The sequence below is a fragment of the Culex pipiens genome, chromosome 1 (assembly GCF_016801865.2).
Source record: "Culex pipiens pallens isolate TS chromosome 1, TS_CPP_V2, whole genome shotgun sequence".
NCBI classification, from domain to species: Eukaryota; Metazoa; Arthropoda; class Insecta; order Diptera; family Culicidae; genus Culex; species Culex pipiens.
Window position 1 is genome coordinate 127644165 of NC_068937.1, and position 24791 is coordinate 127668955.

The window sequence follows — 24791 nt, forward strand, 5'->3', positions numbered from 1 at the left end:
GATCGTGGTTTAGAATAAGTCCAAAATAGAGGTAACAAAAACGGTTGTTGATCGACCAAATTTCGGGGATTTTTCAAATGAGCTGTAACCTACTTTGAATGAAGTCACCGACTCTATTTGGCAAACTTTTTAGTCATTTTATTTTCAGCACTCGTATTATTGTTTTTTTTTGCTTTTATTCCATTGACGATGATGAAACCGTGTGTGATATTGTCACGGTAAACTGACTCTTAAAGTGATTCCGAAGCAATTGTTAGTTTTGTTTGAATGATATATTAGTTAGGTTTAGCGTCATCCACGAACTAGCTATAGCTTATTCCGGTGGTTTTCAGACAATTTTTTTTTTCTTGTCACAAATCGCTTGATGCCCAAACCCAAGAAGCAAGCAAGTTACACTGCAGTTCTTACAACTGAAGTCGATTTAACTAAATGTCCGTAGTAACAGTTCAATAGGGCAAATCTGCGATTGTAAACAAGCAGTCTATCCCTTTTTCTCAAGTGACAGTTCAAGTTAAGTAAGAGGGGGATATACTGCTTGTTTACAATCGCAAATTCGCCCTCCTGAACTGTTACTACGGATATGGTTGAACGATAACATGATTGATTCATCCATGAAGGACCTTCCGGTGTAGCAGTCCCATTGATCCAAGCAGGCGAGTTAAACCGCGACAATCCAACCTAATACCCGCTGGCCGGCAGTGAAATTATGGAGAAATATAATGAGGACTTAAAAAAAAGGTATTGTAAATCCCCAAAATACCAAACTTTTGAAATTGTTTTTTTTTTCAAAATTTATGGAAAATCGATCGGAAACCAGCTTTGTTTACAAAAAGCTATTGAGACTCTTAGATCACTGAAGAAGACATGTTAATTTCAAACTATATTCGTACTCAAGCGATAAGCACCAGACAGCCTACTGAGATCAACAACTTCACCTCATAGCTGGCACTGACATTGACTGCCGGCCCAACCTTGAACTTTGTGGACGCGTCTCAACATATGAAAACAACGCGAAACATAACACCATCTGCGTCCAAGATGATAACGACCGCGTCTTCATCTTGGGCCTGATCGCAGACACCGCAGTATCAATTCGAACCGGTTTTTTATGTTTTTGCAGAATTTCCCAGAAAAACCTGACGTCACTTTTGTTGTTGATCATGTGATCGTCGACCTGGGCTACGCCGGGAATCCCCACAATTATGATCCCCCCCGGGACGACCACATTATTGACATGATCAAACTCACCGAACCGGTTCAGCTTGTTTACACGGTGCTGGTTCAGGTTTGAATTCCCGCGAGGAAGATGCGCGAGTCTGCGCGACAATCAGAATCAGTCGTTGAGCGGAACTCTGCGCAAGCAGCCGCACAAAATTTGAATTGGTTCAGTACAAAAAAAAGTTAGAACATGTTGAAGGTTTGCTTGCTATTGGCCGCAGTAGGCTTGGCGAGCGGAGCGGAAGTCTTCCGTAATGCGGCGTTTCAGTGTGGGATCCCGAAGAATCCGCCTACCTTGTTGATCGTCAACGGAGTCGACGCGAAGATCAGCGACTGGCCGTGGCATGCTGCGATTCGGTTGCACTTGGCGGGTGGTGGCGAGCCGGAATACGTCTGCGGTGGCACGTTGATCAGCGAGCGGTTCGTCGTGACGGCCGCGCACTGTACGCTGAATCCGGAAAACCCGAACAAGGCACCGCGGATGTCGGTTCAGCTGGGCGTCAATGCGGTTGGGTCGCCGGAGGGGAAGACCTTCAACGTGGAGAAGGTTCATCGGCACGCTGGGTTTTCGTTGGAAGAACTGCGGGATGATATTGCGCTGCTGGAGTTGGAGAGTCCGGTTGAGTTTACGGACTTTATCCTGCCGGCTTGTCTGAGCAAGAGGACGGAATTGGCGCCGGGGAAGTTGGGAGCCGTTGTCGGTTGGGGAGTGACCGAGAATGATATTCCGTCGACGAAGCTGAAGCTGGCCAAGCTGCCGGTGATCGACGAGTTGGAGTGTAAGCGGAAGGAGCCGGAGCTGTACGGACGAGTGCTGACGGAGAGGGTGTTCTGCGCGGGGTATGTCAACGGAACGACGGCCTGCAACGGGGACAGTGGCGGTGGAATCGTGTTTGAACGGGGAGACGCGTGGTATTTGGGAGGCGTGGTTTCGTTCACCAAGACGCGTGACGGCTCACATCTCTGCCAGACCAAAACGTATTCGGTGTTCACCAGAGTCACCTCCTACTTGGATTGGATTGAAAAACTGACCAATACCGATTTCAGCCAGGAGTACGGAATTGAAAGTGAGTAATTTAGGTAATATCTTGAAGATTAGAGTTCAACGAGTTCTGTATTTCCAGAAATCGTCCCCTGCTCAACGCCCGGTCAACCCAGCGGAAATTGCGTTCCAGTTCAGCAGTGTCGAGACGTGTTTGACGCGCTGCGATCGCCCCTTCTGTCCAAGGATACCGCCAACAGTCTTCGCCAGAAGGTGTGTCAATTGCGTGGAGTTCGTCGTAGCGTTTGCTGCGCCTCAAATCAGATCGAACGGATCCCGATCCATCGGAACGCGATCCTGTTGCCGCAGGAATGTGGCACCTCGTTGAAGCGAGAACCGACGACGACCGCGGCCAGAGCCGGTGTCTACGAGCTGCCGTGGATTGCGATGATCCGCTACAGCAAGGCTACCCCCGATCATGACCCGTACTGCGTGGGATCGCTGATCAACAACCGCTACGTGCTGACCTCCGGCAACTGTTTGCGGGCCAAGGAGCGAAGGGCTCTGTAAGTTTCAAGTAATGTTTCGAGCTTCACCTTGCTAATCGATCACATTTACTTAGGGATTCCGTCCGTCTGGGTGAGCGAACCGTCAACCAAGCTAGGGACTGCGACGGAGCTGATTGCACCGGACCTCCGCTGGAAGTCAAAGCCGTACTTCCGTTCACCTTCCATCCCCAAGCCAACAAACCATTCCGCAACCACGACTTTGCCCTTGTCCGAATGGAGAACAAGATCGCCTTCACGGACAACATCCGACCCGTTTGTCTGCCCGTCCGGGAGGATCTCCGCAACACCCTACCGAACGAGTTCGTCCTGAACCTTTTCGAGAACACCGGCCCCCAAGGTTCCATCCTGGAACTGTACAAGACCCGCTCCGAGTTCAGCGAGGTCGAAGAGTGCGAGGAACGCTTCGAGGACTACGGTTACAGCCCGTGGGTAACGAAGAACATGTTCTGCGCCCTCGCCAAGGGACCGAACTTTATCTGTACGCCGCACATCGGAGCGCCGCTGGTAGCGATGGTTCCCCAAGGGGATCAGGTACGCGCCGTGCAGTACGGACTGTCCATGTTTGGGCCGACCAACTGTACGATCGCGCAGACCATCCCGAAGGTGTACAACCGGGTGGCGCTGTACGTGGACTGGATTCTGGAGAATATTGCGCCGTGAGGATAGTGTTTAATAGATATTCTTCAAATATTGTATTTATCTTATTATATTTAATTCCTTCGAAACATCCAGATTTCCGACTAAATTAAAATAACAATCTGCATAAAGAAAGTACCTCACAGATGATCGAAAACTTTGCAGGCGCGGAAGAAAAGTTATGCATTGAAGCCCGCCGATATTTTTATTGAAATCGGCAATAGTTATGTTATCATTTAAATTCTAGGTGTCAAATCCGCCAAGATCCATCAACATGAGGTGAAGCAATACAAGAAAAACCAAGCGCCTACTGTGATCGAACATAAATTTGGAATTTCTTTCAGTGCAAATCAACTCACTCGATTACTTAAAACAAACTATATTCAGTCTTAGAAATGGCCACAACTCTACAAAACCCCCTTCTCACTGTCCCCGTGCCGCGGCCGCCTTCCGCTCGCTGGCCTCCCTCACGACCGCGTTCAGCTGCTGGAACTTGTCGATCGCCACCTGCACAAACTCCGCCGCCCGTTTGACCCGCTCGGCCGTGACCTGCTCGCCGACGGCGTTCATCACCTCCTGGACGGTCTCACCGACGCCGGATCCGATCAGCTTGGCGTTCCGGAACGACAGCGTACAGAACGGCGTGAAAAAGCAGAGAAGCGACGTCAGCACCGTTCCCAGCACGACCGCACCGGCCGATCCGAGCACCAGCTGGGCCAGTTGACCGAAAAAGCCGACCACGGAACGGGCGGACGGAATTACGGAGTCGCGGACCGAGCCGAACAGGGAGGGCGAGTGACTTTCCTGGACCACCGAATTCGTGGCCGGAATGGCCAGGTACGTCTCGAATCCTTTGGCCGGAATGGCCGCAAAGCCGGACGGGTCAAAGTGTTGCGATCCGTAGCTGCTTGCGACGGCGGTCGGATGATTCTGGTGGTAGTTGGGACCGGTGTACGATTGGACGTACTGCTGGACGGCGTCCTGCGGCAGGAACTGATGGTACATGGTCGGGTCGTACGCCGGGTTCTCCAGCACCGGAGGACGATCACTAGCCGGGGCGGAACCGCTACTGCTGGCACCACTGGCAGTCGTTGCGGCTTGCTGCGGTTTCGCGCCAACTGTCACTGCACCGAGCAGCAGCAGTGCTGCCAGAATCACGTTTTGGCGGGACATGTTCGAAAGTTTGGAAGAAGCACGTGCTCACTGCGGAACTATCACTGGGCAACTGAACTCGACAGCCTCCGTTGGGACACTTCTTATAGCGTCCAGTCCTTTCGACAGGTCCTTTTCCCCCACTTCATTTCGCATATCTCAAGTTTCCAGGAACAGAGCAATAACAACGATTCTCAATTAGAAGCACACAACTAATGGACGAGTCTAGTTTCGGAGCCAAGGATGCAATTTTTCTTACGGCAGAGTCCTTCGTAGTCTGTTATCTCTACCGACAGGTAACTAAATCCCTTTTTTTCGTTTTTTCCCAGTTTTTTTTTCAGGAATTTGCTTATCTCCAGTTAGAGAGTCAAGTGCAATAAAACAGCATCCCGACTTCGACGATGTCCTTTTTTTCATTTGCGACTAGAGCTGGTACAGGGATTAGAGAAGATTAGAGAAAGCTCGAAAAAGGAAGAGAAAAAGGATATCCCTGCTCTGTACCTGCATCGCGAAGGGGATTCAGCTAAACTGAACCTGTGAAGCTGTTGTGCATTCATCATCGCAGGAGGTGATTGATTCGTCGCCAAGTGGAATGGAATTTGAAGACTGTAGATAACACGTGCTGAAAGATTTTATTTTTTTGTTTCATCCCTTTCTTTATAACTAATGGATTTCGGGCTGGGTTGTTACTTGGAAAACAAATATTTGGACAGATCGCATTAGTGTAGTTTTTCTTTGCGGAAGATATCCTAAGGGAATTTGGCGCTGACCAATTCTACTTTTCTGACGACCACGTGATTTCTTGCCAGTAACTGACACTAGCTGCCAATAAATGCAAATTTCAATTCCATAATTATTTCTCGAATTCCCTCGTAAGTTTAAATTCAATTTATTTTACGAGTGGATAATCGGTTCACAAGCTCGTATTATTTATGACCTAATAGCGTTTTTGAGTTGAATTGATTCATGAATCAATTATGGTTTTTTGATTCAATTTGATGTAATTGGATTATCTAGCAATGGTACTAACACGAGAAGGTTTTTCTCTCAATTCTCTCCATAACGTTAATTTTATGTTTATTTTGCATACATGTTTTTAAACAAAAATTTCAAAAAAAAACTTCAAACTTCAACTTCTCATAAACAATTAATATTTATTTTCCAAGTTATTTTGCAACGGAAGTGCAAGAAGATTTTTTAATTTTACAATCACTCGGCAAGGTTTTCAGTTATCTGTTAAATAATGTTCAAAACGTGGCTGCGTGGGACTTTTTCATGCATATGCACACCATCCACCAAAGGTTTAACAAACATCACTATACCATATAACTTTGTTGAATCAACACTGTATCCCAGCCATGCCAGATATACAGATTCCAAAAATCTGTAGATACAGATTTTTTAATTTGATTATAGTTAAACATTTCAGCAATTTAGTATTTGAATTATGCCTTAATATGATAGAAAAGATTAAATCCGCTGTAAAAATTCTATAAATGGCTTCGAATTCGACATGATACAGATAAATTACAGATTTATTTTTAAGAAAATACAGATCTCCCATAAAATAATCTGGCATCGTTGCTGTAGGTAGACCATCAAACTTTAGTACCAGGGCTAGTAATTTTTTAAGCTAAAAAAAGAAATTTCGCCGCATACCAATAATGTACAAAACATTTAAATTTCGCGGCAATTTCCGACTCTCCGTTGAACTGATTCGCGTTCGAACAAAACCGTTGACATTTTGTATATATGTATATAATAATATGATTTAATTTCTTCCATGATTTGAAAATTTTATATCATAGGGGTGTAACGTAAAATTGGACCCTCGATTTGATGGTGGACACAACAAGTTATTTTATTTGAAAATTCTGATTAAAAAACGATAAAGAGACTTATTTTGAATGCATGCTCTTAAAGTTGACACCTTGACTTTAAAAAACATCAATTTTCCTGTTTTTAAACCTTTTCATGGCAATAACTCAGCAACTAAGGGTCGTATCAAAAAAGTTAAAAAAAGCAAAATATAAAGATTTTTCTCAGCTTTTCAAAAATATTTTTTTCAAAAGTGCGCAAACATGGGCACTAATTTAAAAACATGAATAACTGCAACTATTTTGAAAAAGTTACCTAAAAATGGATATAACTTGAAAACGGTGCACTTTGTCAAAATTTCACTACAGTACTTTTTGTTTGCAAATTCAATTTTACATCGAAAAATGAAGTCGAAAAATTTTTGCGACCAATATTTCGAGTTTTAAAAAAAATCAGTATTGATTCAAAAATTCATAGCTCGCTCAAAGATTTTTTAACACAACCTGGAAATTTCTGAAAAGTTGGCATTTGATGTCCTCTATAATATATAAAAAAATAAAAATAGTTTTTTTTTGCAAAACAAGTTTTAGTGAAAAAAAAGTGAAATAAAAAATCACCAATTTTTTTACCGTGTATCATTTTCTCCAGTGTAGTCCGTATCCATACCTACAACTTTGCTCAAGACACCAAATCGATCAAAAAATTCCTTCAAAAGATACAGATTTTGATTTTTTACATATAATTTTTGTATGGACAGCTGCCAAATTTGTATGGAAAATTATATGGACAAACTAATGATGCAAAATGGCTTCTTTGGGCATACCGAAGGCACCAAAAAAATTTCAGCCGGTTTTAAAATTACAAAAATTTAAACTGAAGAAAAAAGACCGATTTCGTAGAGAATTGCTCATTATTCTTTCGAATTTAGCGTTGAGCTCTCAATAAATTTTGGTGGAACTATTCTCTAAGCTCTTATTTTTTGGTGTAGAAAATGTTTTACGACGCGCCACGTGTAGAATCGGGAAATGTGGAAATAAGAAAAAAAAACAACATTTTTCACTAAAAACGAGATAACTAGAAAATTTTAGCAATGATCTATACTATTTTCGGTATTATTATTTTTTTTAAATTGATTGAGGGCTTCGAGCGGCAAATTACTTCATGGGGAAATCTTTTCAAAATGAAAAAAATATTCTTTAAAAAATATTAAACTTTTGGTAGTAGCAAGAAACCATTCAAGTCTCTTGACAACCCTATTGGAAGCCTACCGCAAAACGATGACGTACCACTTTCCACTTGATACGCTTTCTCCTCGCGATGCGAACGAAAAAATCAAAACATTCGTCCGTCCGCAAGCCTACTACGATTTCCCATCGCCAACCACCCCCACATTATACAACATACCCAGCAGAGTAACCCGAAGAATCCACCGTGGCCGTCGTTGTCGTCGCTTTCGGCTGCTAGGCAACCGATACAAACACTAAACACTTTTGTCGTGACGGGACATCCACCAAACTACTAAGGCAATCGCCGAGGACAATACCGAGCCCCGTAGTTGTACACTACACGCTTTATTAAAACTAATAATATGCATTACCAGTGACAAATGGACCGATAGTTATGGAGCTTTGATACGAGATAAGAAGTTGATTTATGGTTTTTGTACAAACATCTTCAGGTGACCGTTATTTTTTTACCAAGTCAAAATGTAAGAGTTTTGTGTCCGATTGTCTGTGGTTTTACCATGAAGATAGAGAAGGTGGGTTGGTGGAAAACTTTTCCATCAAATCGTGAAAAATCGAGGTGGAATAACACAAGCGAAAAAGGACAGTCGATCGGCTGCGTATAGTATTTGTTCGGCTTCCTGGCTGGAAGCATCGCGCGAAGACGAGGCCGCTGGAGGTCGGGACAGTGGTCAGTATCAGTCGAGACACCAACCGCGAACGCAGAGCGCGTCGTCCGTTGCAAGCGTAGGTCGTAGCAAGCGCCGCCGTCAAGCTGGGGAACTGCATCGAGAGTGTTGCCGTGATTCAGTCCAAGTTTGCCAGGTAATAATTGGTGACCGGAAGGTGTCAACAAAGTGGCCGGTTGCGTGCAATTAATGGTCACTCGTTTTTCTTCACGGAAGCCACGGCCAGATGACTCCGGTACTGTACTACCTGCCACCGTCGCCGCCATGCCGGTCCGTACTGATGTTGGCCAAAATGATCGGCGTGGAGTTGGAGCTCAAGACGCTGAACGTGCTGGAGGGCGAACAGCTGAAGCCGGAGTTTGTCCAGCTGAACCCGCAGCACACCATTCCGACCCTGGATGACCACGGGCTGGTGCTGTGGGAAAGGTAAGAACTCGTAGTAGGCAATGGGTTGAGCGTGCATCAAAGCAAGCTTATGTTTTTACAATGGTTTGTTTTCGCGTCGGGTGGGTAGTAAATCTTGACGGTATTGATTTTTGCGTTCTGTTGGCGCGCGCAAAATTCTGAGTTTGTCGAGTTCTAAGTGCACCCTTGGCATCCGGCAGGGTATCGGGACCGATTGTTGATAGCATTCGCTATTGCCATCTTCAAAAACTGAACTGCAAGGTAAAATTCTAAACCTTTAGCATCGCCGTACATGTACAACTGACCACATTTTTTTAAAGTCATTGATTCTACAATCAATTGTTTTTATTTTTTTAGGCTTCAAACTGTCATATATCAATCAATTTAAACAAAAAAAAAAAGGTTGTTGAAATAGAAGTTTATAAAAAAAAGCAAAGCAATCGACTTTAACGACCCCCGGGTGTTTTGTGGTCTCTGTTGCAAGTTTTTGCTCATTTCTAGGCGTCCGAAGGTTAAGTGTGGTAAGTCACCCAAAACCTCTTTTCCGCAAATGGACCAGCGTTTTACTTACCCATCCGATCAGCCAAATGTCGTCTCGAAAAATGCCACCTTTCTGGGTTGAGAGGATTCCACGCTAACAGCTACATCACCGGACCCGGAGTTTATTCAACGAATTGTAAAATACAGATTTTTAGCACAAGTCCTTAAAATTAGATATTAATGAACAAAAAGCCAACAAATTCTAATTTTGAATTCAATTGAATATAAGAAACACAAATTTTCAGTGTCACACATATTTTTTTATCTTTAATCCATTTTTTTCTCTTTTAATAGTTTATATTTGATTTATTTATTTTACAAATAAGAAAATTGTCAAAACGGATTGTAAATAAAAAACAAACATATATTATTATTATAATAATTATTTATATTATAAACACAATTTGAAAATATTAGAATTAAACTTTGCTTATGAGTAATTTTCGTGAATTTCGCAAATATTTATCTGATTGATTTGAAGTCTTCGGCTAGGTTAATTGCATGGGATGCAAAAAATAATAAAATATATATAAAAGTTGAAATAACAACCCAGAGTAACAATACTTGAATGAAAAAAGTGTTTTATAATGCATTTTACACTAGTACAGTTATTTTGCAATCATTGATTTTCAAAAAATAAAAGATTTAAGGAAAATAAAAATTTTAGCGAAGAAAAAACTTTTTGCGGTACTGTACAAAGAAAATTTTCCAAAAATTCTAAAGATTTTTGAATTTACCCAAACATGCTACAAATGATTTTAAATTGTATTTTATATTGTTTTCAGCTGATTCCCGAGCAGGGGTAAATAACACGGGAATACCAAATTTTGGTATTACTTGGGCAAATAACTGCGACCAAAATGTGCCCTTGGTTGCCCAGTAATAGATGGTAAAATACCATGAAATCATACCAAAATCTTGTATGTGGAAGGGCACAACAATACCAAACCATGTTATTCCAAGGGTAAAATAATACCTCAAAATAAAACCATTTCAATACCAAGTTGAAGTCTTCTGGATTTTTCAACATTGCTTGAATACCAAAACTTGGTATTGCCATGGTTTTATTTTTAGGTATTCCCGCGCCCTTGGAAAATCATATTTTGGTATTTCTGTGGTCTTTCACATACATGATTTTGGTATGATTTCATGGTATTTTACCATCTATTACTGGGCAACCAAGAGCACATTATGGTCGCTGGTATTTGAACAAGTAATACCAAAATTTAGTATTTTCATACCATTTTTAGTGCAGCAGTTGCAGTTAGTGAAAAAACGGAAATTATTCATATGCAACAGCCAAATATACTCACCTGATGATTCCATGTTGTTATTAGTGATATTCTTCACCACACCGAATGCATTTGTCATTGATGAACGGCCTGTGCTTGAAGTTCTTGAAGCTTCTGAAAAATAGCAAGATTGAAAAATAAGTATTATTAAAATGAAACTGAATTGAAATTCACCAAAATTCATTAATCTGTCGATTGACTCGTTTTTCAAAGTATTTGGTTATCCCGACTTAGAGATATTTCAACGTTTTTGAAAAAAATATTAGTGGTTATATCACACTAATTTTTAAAATCATCTTTAACATTTTTGGGTTTCAAGTAATTTTAGCGCAAAATTAATTAACTCGTAAACTTTTTTTAACAAATTTCCCATAGTTTCAGAGAAAATTCAATATTCAAATAATACCAAAATGTGCCATCCTGACTTAGAAAATTTTCCACAATTTCAAGTCATTTCTGTAGGGGGTATATCAAAAATGTTTAAAATCAAGTTTGAAATTTCCGGTTTTGAATGAAAGCATTCGCTTTGAGACATGATTTTAGCGCAAAATTAATTATTTTGTCAAAACTGGTCAAAATTTTCCCATAGTTTCAGAGTAATTTGATAAAACACTTTAATACCAAAATAATACCAAAATGTGCCATCCTGCCTTAGAAAATATTCCCCAATTTCAAGTCATTTCTATAGGGGGTATATCAAAAATGTTTAAAATCAAGTTTGAAATTTCCGGTTTTGAATGAAAGCATTCGCTTTGAGACATCATTATAGCGCAAAATTAATTATTTTGTCAAAATTGGGATTTCTAGAACAAAGTACTGGATGTTATAGGCTTTTCTGAAAGAGCACACGATTTTGAACCAAACTGCATAATTAACTCAAAAACGACGAAAATGCATATGGGACATTTATGCAATCATGGGCAGTACACTTTATCAAAATTTCATTAGATTAATATTTAATTGCAAATTTGACATCGAAAAATATTTTTTTGAAAATTTTAATTAAAAATATTTCAGTTTTTTTTAATCAGTATTGATTTTAAAATTCATAACTCGGTCAAAGATTTTTTGCACATCATGGAAAATTGGTATTTTATCTCCCCTAAAACATATATTAAAAAATAGTGTTTTTTGCAAATCAAGTTTTAGTGATAATTTGACAATAGCATGCTAAATGCAGCTTTTCTGTCGACCCTTCTATTTTTAGGACCTTCATTTCGACATTCTCTTGCTATTTCTCTAGTAAAAGTAGTTCTTTTTGAACATAAAACTGCATTTCGAGACTTTTTTATTCAGTATTCCATAATTGTGGGATGTTATTGTGCCTTCCACAATTATGGAACACCAGAATTTAATTGATATTTTCACAAAAAAGTTATCAAACCATGTTCAAAACATCACTAAGCTTGAGTTTTATTGGAAGTCATTATTTTGTAAAAAATCTGTATTCCTGGGGAGAACCAAGGTTTGTTTACATCCGTAAGAAAAAAGTGTTCCCAATTTGTGGTTTTCATGGGTCAATATTTTTCTTTTTTTATATATAAAACGTAAAAAATCGCAGCCGGTTTTTACATCAATCGAAAGATCCCAAGAAAAGCTTCCACATGAAGGTAAAAGCAAATCATTATGTTCAACTATCGATTTTATATGATTTTTTGACCATCGGCCGATCTGTAAACCGTTCCGAATATGTGGGATGACTGTACCTACAACTTTGCTGAAGACACCATCAATAAAAAAAATCCTTCAAAAGACACAGATTTTTTTATTCTCATACATCATTTTTGTATGGACAGCTGCCAAATTTGTATGTAAAATTATATGGACAAACTAATGATGCAAAATGGCTTCTTGGGCATACCGAAGCCACCAAAAACAGTTTCAGTCGGATTAAAAAACACGAAAATTAAAATTAAAAAAAAATACCGATTTCCTAGAGAATTGTTCTCTTGTTTTCTCAATTAGAAAAACGTTCGAAAGAACCATTTCTAAGAACACGTATTCAAAAGTTGAAAATGCAAATGATCAACATCAACAAGCAATCCTATCAACAATTTACAGACAGTAAACAGCACTGTCTTTACTTCTGTCACATTTTCAAAGCCACTTAAAGCTCTATCAAAAATTCCCAGTAAGGGTTCAACAACTAAGTGACCACAAAGTTTTTAAGTGGCACAGGGCGAAGACACTTGAGTAACTTTTCCGATCACGAATGACAATTTATTTATAGATGCTTGCCCTCTAAAACAGATGAATATTTTCTCACAATAATGAAAAAAATAATTTTCATTCATACTTTTGACAGTCACTCTGACGACATTCTTGTCACTTAATGACGCACCGCTGCCTAAAGAAACTATTCCAGCTGATTGCTGATTCAATATTTACACCCTAGTTTTCCCCGTCCCTATTATTTCACCATCAATTGTCTACCGATCCTGCACGCACCACCATATCGATGACAGGTCGGTGACAGGTGTCAAAAATCGATACCCCCACCCCACACCCTCAAACCCGCTAAATTTAACTCCGTGTGCGTTTCCCCCTCAACAACAAAGTAGGCGCCTCGACCGAAATCACGTGTGTGGACTCCAAGGCCTTCTTCGATTCGTCGCCGGTCAAACGGTTCCTTTTTTTTTCATTTTCCTTGTGACCGAGAGTGACCTTCTTGAAAACTGATGCGAACCCCCCCCACTCTCCCCTCCCTGCTTGGGGTGTGGATTGGAAAACCGCCGCAGTGCAATCAAGTGCACGCGACATCGAGCCGCTGCCAACACTGCTGCTGTCACTGAAAGAACAAAGAGAGAGAGAGAGAGAGAGAGAGAGAGTGGAAAATCATCATGACTTGACGAGCCGTTTGAAAAATAGTAATTTTTGAATTTTTCATTACAACCTGGTGCATTCGGGGTCGGGATCGGATCGGATCGAGTGTGACCGCATGGTTGGGCAGCTGCCCAGTGAGCTTTGAATAATTGATTGATTTGTTAGCATGTTACAAGGGTGGGAATTTTGCCCAGCTGGCAGCACTGGATTGCGGGGGAGAGGGCGTAATAATTAGCGTTGGCGAAACTATTTCAACCCGGAATAAGTCGGGTGCGTTCGGGTGCATTTGAAGGGAAAATTAATTTATGCCTTGCAATTATGTGGGAGCGTGGAATTTGAAAATGACGAAAGCTATAATTAAAATTTGAATAAATTGAAAGCATGAAACGCTACCGAGTCATGTGTTGTTGAATGAATATGGCTTGTTATCGATAGTGCATCAATATAAAATGTCGTAATTATTATGATTATATATGATTAGAACTCGTAATGCAATGCATCATTATCTTTCTATTGATTTTTTCTATGGCAAACACATTAAAAGTTATGTTGAAATTGCGTTTTTTTTTATTTATTTGAATATGGAAACTGTATTTTTTTTGGTTCCGGTGATTTTGATCCTTAAACTTTGGCAGTGTTTACAAAAATATATTTAACCGTGTTTTTACACATTTTGTGTTATTGGTTCAAGCTTGGTAACATATTTAAATCTGTGTATACAAAAATGGTACGTAAATATTCGAAAATCAGAATCCTTCATGAAAAAATGTAAGATAGATTTGGTGTCTTCGACAAAGCTGTAGGTTTTGATGAAGGCTAACGTCATGATTCGAAATCCGGACACTTAGTAGCATATCATTTCTGTTTTAGCTGGCAAAAAATCATGCAATAAGTTGAAAATGTTGAAATATCATCAGGTTGTAGTATAAATAGTCAGCAAAATATGTTTTTTCAAACAATTTTTCATCAGAATCTCAAAATTAAAATGACTTGTTGTGCTTCGAATCCCGGACACTGTTGAAAGCTGTTTCAAAATCCGAACACTTTTGCTTCGAATTCCGGACACTAAATTTTGCACAAATTTGGACTAAAATGTTAGTGAATGGCATTCTTTAGGTTGCAAATAAGCTGTTAACATCAAAACAATCGATATTTTATATAGATATTTGTTAGAATTTAAGGAAATAAAAACTATAAATTTCTGTATTGCATTCCCGGTGCTTCGGATGCCTATGAAATATTTCAGTGAAATGTTTCACATTTTTTGTTAAACTTATAATTTTATTTTATCTAATTGTTTTGGCATTAACTGTTCAAACAAACTTTAAATGAAATTTGAGGGCTTTTGTTAATTTGATTTGGTTAACCGCGGTGGATTTTCTTGAAATAATTCGAACTGTCAAAAATCCACCAAAGCATCTACCACATTGATCGCACAAAAATCTGTGGTAGAAAAGTATCCACCGGTAGATGCTTTTTTTTGACAGTTCGAATTATTTCAAGAAAATACACCGCGGTTAACCAAATCAAATTAACAAAAGCCCTTTGATGTCATAATTAGGCTTAGTGATTTTTCACGCTCGAAAATTGCAAATTTCACGGGGACCTTAATTTAAAAACACAAAATTTCACGCAAATTTCACGGAACGTGAAAAATGTTAAAATAAATCTGAAAATCTTATGTTTGAATCACAGAAACTGCTTTTTAGGCGTCATTACATATTTTTTAAATAAACTAAATAAAATTTCAATAAATTTGAACCTGCCTTAAAAAAATCTCCTAATTTTCCAAAAATATTCTATCTGGTTTTAGGATGGGATCTACATATATTTTGAAACAAAATGTAGGGCATGCGTATTCTCATTTATTGAACTGTTTTTTTTTTAATATTTGACTAATAAAGCTAAAACGTTTTCGCTGATTTACTTCATTTTATTGATTTTTATATCAAAGCAAGATTTAACAATCTTGTCCAGTCAAAATGAGTTAAATAATTTAAATTTCTTGCGACATCTGGCACATTCAAAATAATTTTGAAGGTTTCATCTCTCTATTCAAATTTAAATTTTAAATCAATGTGCAAAAATAATAAATTTGTAACGAAATCGTCAGTCTGTGTGGATCAATCGGACCGCGCACTGGACTCACAATCCAGAGGTCGCCGATTCGAATCTCGAGGTGGACGCAAAAAATAAGTCCTTTGGGTTATAGAAATAATTGTTCCAAAATGGATGATGCTGCAACACACAGCAGAAAGGAACTAAAAACTGAATTACAAAAAAACTGATTGTATCGATTGTATCTTGATTATTTACCAATAAAACCGAATTGCATTGAAAAAAAAAATCAAAATGAAAACAAAACCAAAAAAGGAGTATTTTTTAAACTTTCACGGGAATTATCCACCCAAATAATCAAATATCGTTAAAATAAAACAAGACTCAGAAAAATCTGAAATGTTTTTAAAAGTTGACTTCAAAGATAAAAAATACCCTTCATTTAAGTTTGAATAAAACAAAGCTTGATTCTTTTAATTTCTTATGAAACTATACCTTTCAAATAAAATAGCAGTAATTTTTTTTATTACAGCGAATGAAAATATTACTAAACTAACCTGAAGTAACAATCACAACATCCTTCCTTAATCTGATACAAAGTGTTATACTAACAGGCTATCGTTTCCAATAAATTACAAATTAATAAACTTAGTTAGTTTAATTCTACAGTGTTCCATAAGATTGTTAAAAAAAAATTATTCTTATTTGAGTTTGGTAAATCATTTTTAGCAAAATCGTTACAGTTTCACACAAACAAATAATTTCACGGGATTTCGCGGAAAAAGCCAAATTTCACGGATTTCACGCTGTCCGCGAAATCGTGAAATTTCACTAACCCTAGTCATAATTCACCAAATAACACAGCTTTAACATTTATAATGCGAACTTATACCCAAATAATTGATAAAACAAGATGAGGTGTCCGGGTTTCGAAGCGTCCGGGAATTCGAATCATGACGTTATTTAGGAAAAATATAGGTACACGGGAAAAAAGCTGATTATTACATTCTCTTGTTTTTTTACAAAAAAAAATCAATTTCCTCAAATCCGTGCTTTATTTATATTTTAGAGGGAAAAAATCGTTTACTTCAGTTTTAAATTAAACATTGAATCTAAATGTGCTTTACAGAAATTTAGATAAAGTGCACCGTTTTTGAAACATGGGAAAATAATAAAGTTGCCCAAATTTAGTGAGCACAGCACTTTTTCAGAACTCCCCAAAGTTTGGGAACGATTGATTTAGTCCTCACTTTTGCTTTTAAATTTGTATGGAGAAAACCATTTTTTTTTATTTTGATATTTGTCAAATCCACAGTTCATGCTATATCATAACCGGACTAATACTCGAGTGCTCTTGAATGTCCTCTACAACTTTCCCGAAGAGAGTATGGTGCTAACGTGCTCCCAAAAAAAGATACAGCGTGTTCAAAACTCGTCTAAAACGTGTTTTTTTGCTCCAAAATCGCCTTCTATCGGATGGGGAAGTAAAACGTCAGTCCATTTGCGTAAAAGAGGTTTTGAGTGACTCACCACACATAACTTTCGGACGCCTAGAAATGAGCAGAAACTTGCAATAGAGGGGGTCGTTAAAGTGGATTGCTTTGCTTTTTTTGGTAATGTAGTTACACAGTAAAAAAATGTGTAAATTTGGAAGGTTTCATATTGCCTCTATTATGATGTAATTAAACCTCAATTTAGACTGAAAAAGCGACATTACAACAGAAAAGTGGTAAAATTACGTATTTTCAGAGGTAAAATTACACATTCCCAGATGTAATATTACCATGATTTTTTTTCTGTGTAGTTTTCAAGCATAAATACAAAAAAAATCACAAAATGAAGTGAAATTGTGTATGCTTTTTCACATTTGTTACAGTTTTTTTTTGAAATAGCTATTTTTTTGCAAAATTTCGTATTGTAACGAACATACTCAAATTTTGATAATTTTCAATATCAAAAGTATCAAAAGAAGCAAATTTTGTTATGCATTTAAATTTTTTTGCAGTTTTTTTATAAATACATTTTTTTACAAAATATCGTTTTTTAAATACTATATTTTTATAATTTTAAGTATGGGTTTAAACGATTTGAAATTTTGCGTTAATTTTCAATGAGATTTTTTCAAATGAAATTCTAAAATTTTCACAATTTTTGAAAGGTACGATAATTTAAAAAACTTTGCCATTATTTTAGTATTTTCGAAAAATGCGGTATTTTATGAAAATTTGGAGCGGAATTTTGTATGCTTGTTCACATTTATTAGAGTTTTCTCTGTAAAATATTAAAGTTTTCCCAAAAAACCGTATATTTTTCGAAAACATTCAAATTTTCCTAATTTGCAATATGAGTATCAAATGAATCGAAATTGTGTATATTTTTTCACTTTTATTTCAGTTTTTTATTCTAAAAGTGCTATAATTTTCACTACAAATCGTATCTAAACGAAAACACTAAAATTTTGATAATTTGCAATATGGGTATCAAAAGAAGCAAAATTTTGTATGCTTTAAAATTTTATTGCAGTTTATTTTGGTAAAATTCAATTTTTTAACAAAATATCGTTTTTTAAATACTTAATTTTCATGATTTGCAGTATGGGTCCAAAAGATTTGATATCATGCGTTAGTTTTTAATGAAATTTTTTAGAAAGAAAATCAAAAATTTTATTTTTAAGGTACCTAAATTTCAAATGTAGTTGTTCAAAATTTTGCATGTTTGAGACGTTTTTTTTTATTTTGAATAATTTGCAGCCTGAAAAGGTGATGAATTTGAGGTCAATGGGTCTTTCATATAAAATTGAACGCTCGATTTGATGGCCTTTTAAAATTCCGAAAAAAGGTTTTTTTCATCGAAAAAAAACACCTACAAAATTAAGCTCTAACATTTTTCGTTTCTTTCGCATTCGCATTCGCATTCGCATGGAGATGGTGATCTTAGCGGGTTGCAGACTGGATTTCTTCATGTACATGTGATGATTGTCCAGCCCAGGTTGCTTAGAAAATGATTAAAGGGAATTAAAACCAATTCTACCCGAACAGGACAGGCAGCACCATGAAAGCCATCCATTGCCGGCCGCTCCCATCTCCACCATTCACCGGGAGAGGAAAAAGGATTCGGAGCACGGGAAATGTTGATGCTTGACTTACTTAGAAAAAGGTAGCGAAACCGCAGGCTCTTTTTACCAACCCTATTGTGGAACTTGACCAAAATGACCGTTGGACCAAATTTGATCGAATTTAAACAACAGGGCTGCGTAAGTGTCGCGGGGAGTTGGTAGTTGTGATAGGTAAAGGTCTGGGATTCGCCCTAAGCAAGCGATACGACCATTGGCATAAGTGAGATTAACGGATAAACTATTATTCTCAAGGCAAGCAATCGGATGCTGCTGTTGAGACATTTCCCGTTTAGTGAATGTGCGGAATTAATATTTTAACGATTGAAGGTTTATTCTAAAGCAACTAAATGTTGCTGTCGAATCAGTTTCTATTTAGTTTGTTGTTAGTATTTTTAAATGTTTAATCCCGACGCGAATAATAGTTTATGATCCAATATTAGACAGCCGGCTGTGGAAATAAAGGATCTTATAAATAAATCAATTCTGTTGACAAAGTCATAACGACAACTGCAAATCCCGTTCAAGATGACTAAAGAAAGTATAAAGAAAAAATCGAAATTGCGAAACCTACAGAATCTAATCTGTACACGATTCTTGAATAGAACATGATAAATTTAAAGAAAATTTAGACTGATAATCCATCAGGAGATATTGCTATAAACGCGCGATTCATGTTTATCCTGATTCATATTGAAGAATTCTGCCGGTGCAGGAAAACAGCATATTTTGTATTTGTATCACGCAAGTAATCACACACACACACACACACACACACACACACACACACACACACCATGCATTAACACGGAACAAACTCACCGGAGTCATCCTTCATTGGCCGATTTATCAAATCCACAAAAGCAGCTGCATATTTTTTCTTCCTTTGCACAGATGTCCAAACAAATGATTCGTACTCGAAAAACGCACGCGAAAAGTTTCTTTTGCATTAAATTTCTTATTTTGTTCACTTTTTCTCATTGCTAGCTTGTACAAACATAACAGTTAGAATGTACAGATATTCAAAAACACTAGCTGGCATCCCTGATCTAAAAGCTCTCCTATAACGCACGACGACCCTTTTGACGTTTCTCGCCGAGGAACAGCAGAAAACGAAATCGCACAAAAGCTCCCCGCTGCCTCCCGAATGAAAACAAAAACAAACTAAACCGCGTTGGACCGGTCACGCAAAATTCGATTTTTTCCTTCAATAAACCACGATATTTGTTTTAAAACCACTATATTCCACTACTATACGTAGTAATAAAAGTTTTAGAACACAATTAAGCTACAATAAGGCACAATTATCACGTCAAATAACAGAAAACAACGGAGCGCGAGCAAAAGTGAACTTCCACACCCTAATTTAATAACTTAAGCGCTCTAACATTTTTCGTTTCTTGACTGAAAATTCTATATATTTTGTATTTTTGAACTTTGTTGATACGACCCTTAGTTGCTGAGATATTGCCATGCAAAATCTTAAAAACAGGAAAATTGATGTTTTCTAAGTCCCACCCAAACAACACACCATTTTCCAATGTCGATATCTCAGCAACTAATGGCCCGATTTTCAATGTTAAAATATGAAACAATCGTGAAATTTTCCGATCTTTTCAAAAAAAATATTTTCAGATTTTTAAACCAAGACTAACATTTTAAAGGGCGTAATATTGAAATTTTGAAAATATTTTTTTTCGAAGAGATCGGAAAATTTCTCAGCTTTTCAAAAATATTTTTTCAAAAGTGGGAAAACATGTGCACTAATTTAAAAAAAAATGAAAAACTGCGACTATTTTCAAAACAGTTACCTAACAATGGATTTAACTTGAAAACGGTGCACTTTATCAAAATTTTACTATAGGGTAATTCTCTACCAACTCACACGAAATCGGGAAAAGTTGCCCCGACCCCTCTTCGATTTGCGTGAAACTTTGTCCTAAGGGGTAACTTTTGTCCCTGATCACGAATCCGAGGTCCGTTTTTTGATATCTCGTGACGGAGGGGCGGTACGACCCCTTCCATTTTTGAACATGCGAAAAAAGAGGTGTTTTTCAATAATTTGCAGCCTGAAACGGTGATGAAATAGAAATTTGGTGTCAAAGGGACTTTTATGTAAAATTAGACGCCCGATTTGATGGCGTACTCAGAATTCCGAAAAAACGTATTTTTCATCGAAAAAAACACTAAAAAAGTTTTAAAAATTCTCCCATTTTCCGTTACTCGACTGTAAAAAATTTTGAAACATGTCATTTTATGGGAAATTTAATGTACTTTTCGAATCTACATTGTCCCAGAAGGGTCATTTTTTCATTTAGAACAAAATTTTTCATTTTAAAATTTCGTGTTTTTTCTAACTTTGCAGGGTTATTTTTTAGAGTGTAACAATGTTCTACAAAGTTGTAGAGCAGACAATTACAAAAAATTTGATATATAGACATAAGGGGTTTGCTTATAAACATCACAAGTTATCGCGATTTTACGAAAAAAAGTTTTGAAAAAGTTACTTTTTGCGTTTCTCTTTGTTTCGTCGTCCGTGTCTGTCGCGGGTGACCATGAACGGCCATGATCGATGACGACCAACTTTTTTAAAACTTTTTTTCGTAAAATCGTGATAACTTGTGATGTTTATAAGCAAAACCCTTATGTATATATATTAAAATTTTTGTAATTGTCTGCTCTACAACTTTGTAGAACATTGTTACACTCTAAAAAATAACCCTGCAAAGTTAGAAAAAACACGAAATTTTAAAATGAAAAATTTTGTTCTAAATGAAAAAATGACCCTTCTGGGACAATGTAGATTCGAAAAGTACATTAAATTTCCCATAAAATGACATGTTCCAAAATTTTTTACAGTCGAGTAACGGAAAATGGGAGAATTTTTAAAACTTTTTTAGTGTTTTTTTCGATGAAAAATACGTTTTTTCGGAATTCTGAGTACGCCATCAAATCGGGCGTCTAATTTTACATAAAAGTCCCTTTGACACCAAATTTCTATCTCATCACCGTTTCAGGCTGCAAATTATTGAAAAACACCTCTTTTTTCGCATGTTCAAAAATGGAAGGGGTCGTACCGCCCCTCCGTCACGAGATATCAAAAAACGGACCTCGGATTCGTGATCAGGGACAAAAGTTACCCCTTAGGACAAAGTTTCACGCAAATCGAAGAGGGGTCGGGGCAACTGCTGTGTGAGTTGGCGGAGAATTACCCTATAGTACTTTTTGATTGCAAATTTGATTTTACATCGAAAAATAAAGTTGAATAATTTTTGCGAGCAATTTTTCGATTTTTTGAAAAAATCAGTATGGATTCAAAAATTCATAACTCGCTCAATGATTTTTTGCACAACCTGGAAATTTCTGAAAAGTTGGCATTTGATGTCCTCTAAAACATATCAAAAAATAAAAAAAAATAGAAATAGTGTTTTTTTGCAAATCAAGTTTAGCGACAAAAAGTTAAATAAAAAATCTCCAATTTTTTTTACCGTGCATTATTTTTTTTCAGTGTAGTTCGTATCCATACCTACAACTTTGCCGAAGACACCAAATCGATCAAAAAATTCCTTCAAAAGATACAGATTTTTGAATTTTCATACATCATTTTTGTATGGCCAGCTACCAAATTTGTATGGAAAATTATATGGACAAACTAATGATGCAAAATGGCTTCTTTGGGCATACCGAAGGCACCAAAATAGTTTCAGTCGGATCAAAAAATACAAAAAAAATCGAATGACCGAAATCTGAGAGAATTGCTCCATAGTAGAAATTTAAAAAATTGAATAATTTAAAAAATGTCAAAAAAAATCAAACCATCCACATTAACGACCCCCGGGTCTTTTGTGGTCTCTATTGCAAGTTTCTGCTCGAACCTAGGAGTCCGAAGGCTTGAACGGGGAGAGCACCCAAACCTCTTTCTACTCCAAGGAACCTTCCACCCCAGTGTTTGAACTGACGACCTTTGGATTGCGAGTCCAACCGCCGCCAGCGATTCCACCGGAGTAGGCTTGGTTTGGTGTGTTGTTTGTACTTATGCCATGGAGACGACTCCTACACCTGGAATGACTTGACGGCCTAACAACCAAGGCCGGGACCGACATTTTACTTCCTCATCCGATGGAAGGTTGCAGCAGATGGGAATCGAACCCAGAATCATCCGCTTACAAAGCGGACAGCGTAACCTTTCGGCCACGCACTGCCACAATATGTAATTTGTGTAAATTTTAGAATTTTTCAAAAAATTCTAGTAAAAATTTAAAAGCATACCAAATTTTGCTTCGTTTGATACCCATATTGCTAATTATTTTCATAAAAAAACACACGGTATTTTGTGTTTTTGATAGTATTTATGATTTGAAACTTACTACATCATCAAAAAATATATTCTTTGTCTGAGCAATGGAAATTTATCATGGTATTGATTGATAAGGTCAATTTTAGAACGATTTTAAAATTAAGCTATCCAAAATATTTTCAAACGAGCCCAAACATGTCCAACATGATTATCAAAGCAGAATAATGCATATCATATTGTTTTCAATTGATATGTGAGTACAGCGGATAAATAAAAATTAAACAGGAAAATTTAGGGTTCCTCAGTCTCAACCAAACAGGCTACATTTTCAATGATAAAAAATGAAGAAGATTGGTGGTGTGTATATTCGACAACCTGATTGCAAACGCGTGTTTTTTTTTTTTTCATTGTTTTGTTCAAAGAGAATGGTGTCTAATCCACCATAATCCCAAGCCAGGTCAACGGGAACGATTTGTCTGCGTAGGTTACACACTCTGTGTAATACACAGTAAAGATAAAGTGAACAATTTTGATGGTGAAATATTTGATGAAGAACTTTTACATATTTTTCAGTAAAATTTTAGATTTTTAAAAGTAAAAAAATGAATGTTCAATAACGAAAGGTTATTTTATAAACAACTTAGGTTCAAAAAGAATATTTTTTATAGTTGAAGTAAATATATATATGAAGTTTAACAAGTTTTTTTTTTATTGTGTTTAGAGGATTTCTACTATCGCTCCGATTTTTCCCTTTCATTTAACAAAAAAAACACACGCAGACACTTAACTAGCAATTAATAGTCACGCAAGTCACGGCCCCCGCCCTTAACAGTTCACACCCCAAAAAGACGCAACAAGCAGCTCAATGTCAGTCGCAAAAAAAATATCCTGTCCCCACTATTTAATTGTCGATTGAGGATAATTACAATCCTGCCCGAGGCAACGAACAGCCCCTCCCCCTTAATTTGGTGTGAATTAAACGCCGGAACCCCGTAATCGGGTGATAGCATCTGTTTCAGCTATTGTGTTTGAACACCACAACACCTGTAGAGCAGGAAGAAAACGAAGAAAATGACCACGCAACCAAGGGTGGCTTCACGATTCGCGATTCTGTTACAAATGCCCAAGTCACGTGACTGCGTGGAGGTTGGGGCAAAATGTCAATTTTAGGTTTAGATTTCGATTTCGAATTATCTGATAAGACAGTTGAAAATATCTAATTTGGATCTTATATCTTATCTAAGAACACAGTTGGGAGTTATAAAGTATATGTTATAAGTATGTTTTACCCTACAACAACTTTCCCTTCCTTCTCTATCTCTTTCGCAACGCCAGCCGTGTCATCCTGTCCTACCTGGTGTCCGCTTACAGCAAGGACGAGAACCTGTACCCGCGGGACTTTCGCTCGCGCGCCATCGTTGACCAGCGGCTGCACTTCGACCTGGGCACCCTGTACGCGCGGGTCGTCGACTACTACGTGAGTACACACATTTCGGTTGTCACCCTGTAGCCTACTGACATCGTTCCCCAAAAGTTTCCCACCATCACGGTCGGCGCCCACTTGGATCAGACGCGCAAGGCCAAGCTGGCGGAGGCGCTCGGCTGGTTCGAGGCCATGCTGCGCCAGTACACGTGGGCCGCGGCCAACCACTTTACGATCGCGGACCTGGCGCTGGCCGTGACCGTGTCCCAGATCGAGGCGTTCGAGTTCGACCTGCACCCGTACCCGAAGGTGCGCGCCTGGCTGGCCAAGTGCAAGGAGGAGCTGGAACCGCACGGGTATCAGGTTGGTGCAAAGTTTTGAGAATTTTAGATTTCTTCTTTTTTATTTTAACGATATTTCTTTTTAAGGAAATTAACCAAACTGGAGCGGAAACACTGGCGGGACTATTTCGGGCTAAGCTTAAACAGTAGGAAGATTTAATAACAATACTATTATGTACTTTACATGAAATGAACGTGCTTTTTATGAACCGA

General features: G+C 37.8%; 3 protein-coding genes across 3 annotated transcripts; 2 read left to right on the forward strand and 1 right to left on the reverse strand.

Annotated features, from left to right (window-relative positions):
- Positions 1-1326: 1326 nt before the first annotated feature.
- Positions 1327-3464, forward strand: LOC120423339 (CLIP domain-containing serine protease B10-like). Its single transcript, XM_039587109.2, has 3 exons — positions 1327-2285; positions 2343-2766; positions 2823-3464. Exons 1-3 carry the CDS (start codon positions 1409-1411, stop codon positions 3427-3429), a joined length of 1908 nt encoding a protein of 635 aa, XP_039443043.1. The 5' UTR covers positions 1327-1408; the 3' UTR covers positions 3430-3464.
- A 304-nt stretch (positions 3465-3768) lies between these two features.
- On the reverse strand, positions 3769-4588 carry LOC120423341 (uncharacterized). Its single transcript, XM_039587111.2, has one exon. The coding sequence runs from the start codon at positions 4576-4578 to the stop codon at positions 3829-3831; it is 750 nt and encodes a 249-aa protein (XP_039443045.1). The 5' UTR covers positions 4579-4588; the 3' UTR covers positions 3769-3828.
- Positions 4589-8255: 3667 nt separating this feature from the next.
- LOC120423342 (glutathione S-transferase D7) lies at positions 8256-24791 on the forward strand. Its single transcript, XM_039587112.1, has 5 exons — positions 8256-8423; positions 8504-8713; positions 24150-24291; positions 24349-24600; positions 24666-24791. The coding sequence occupies exons 2-5, from the start codon at positions 8514-8516 to the stop codon at positions 24726-24728; spliced, it is 657 nt and encodes a 218-aa protein (XP_039443046.1). The 5' UTR covers positions 8256-8423; positions 8504-8513; the 3' UTR covers positions 24729-24791.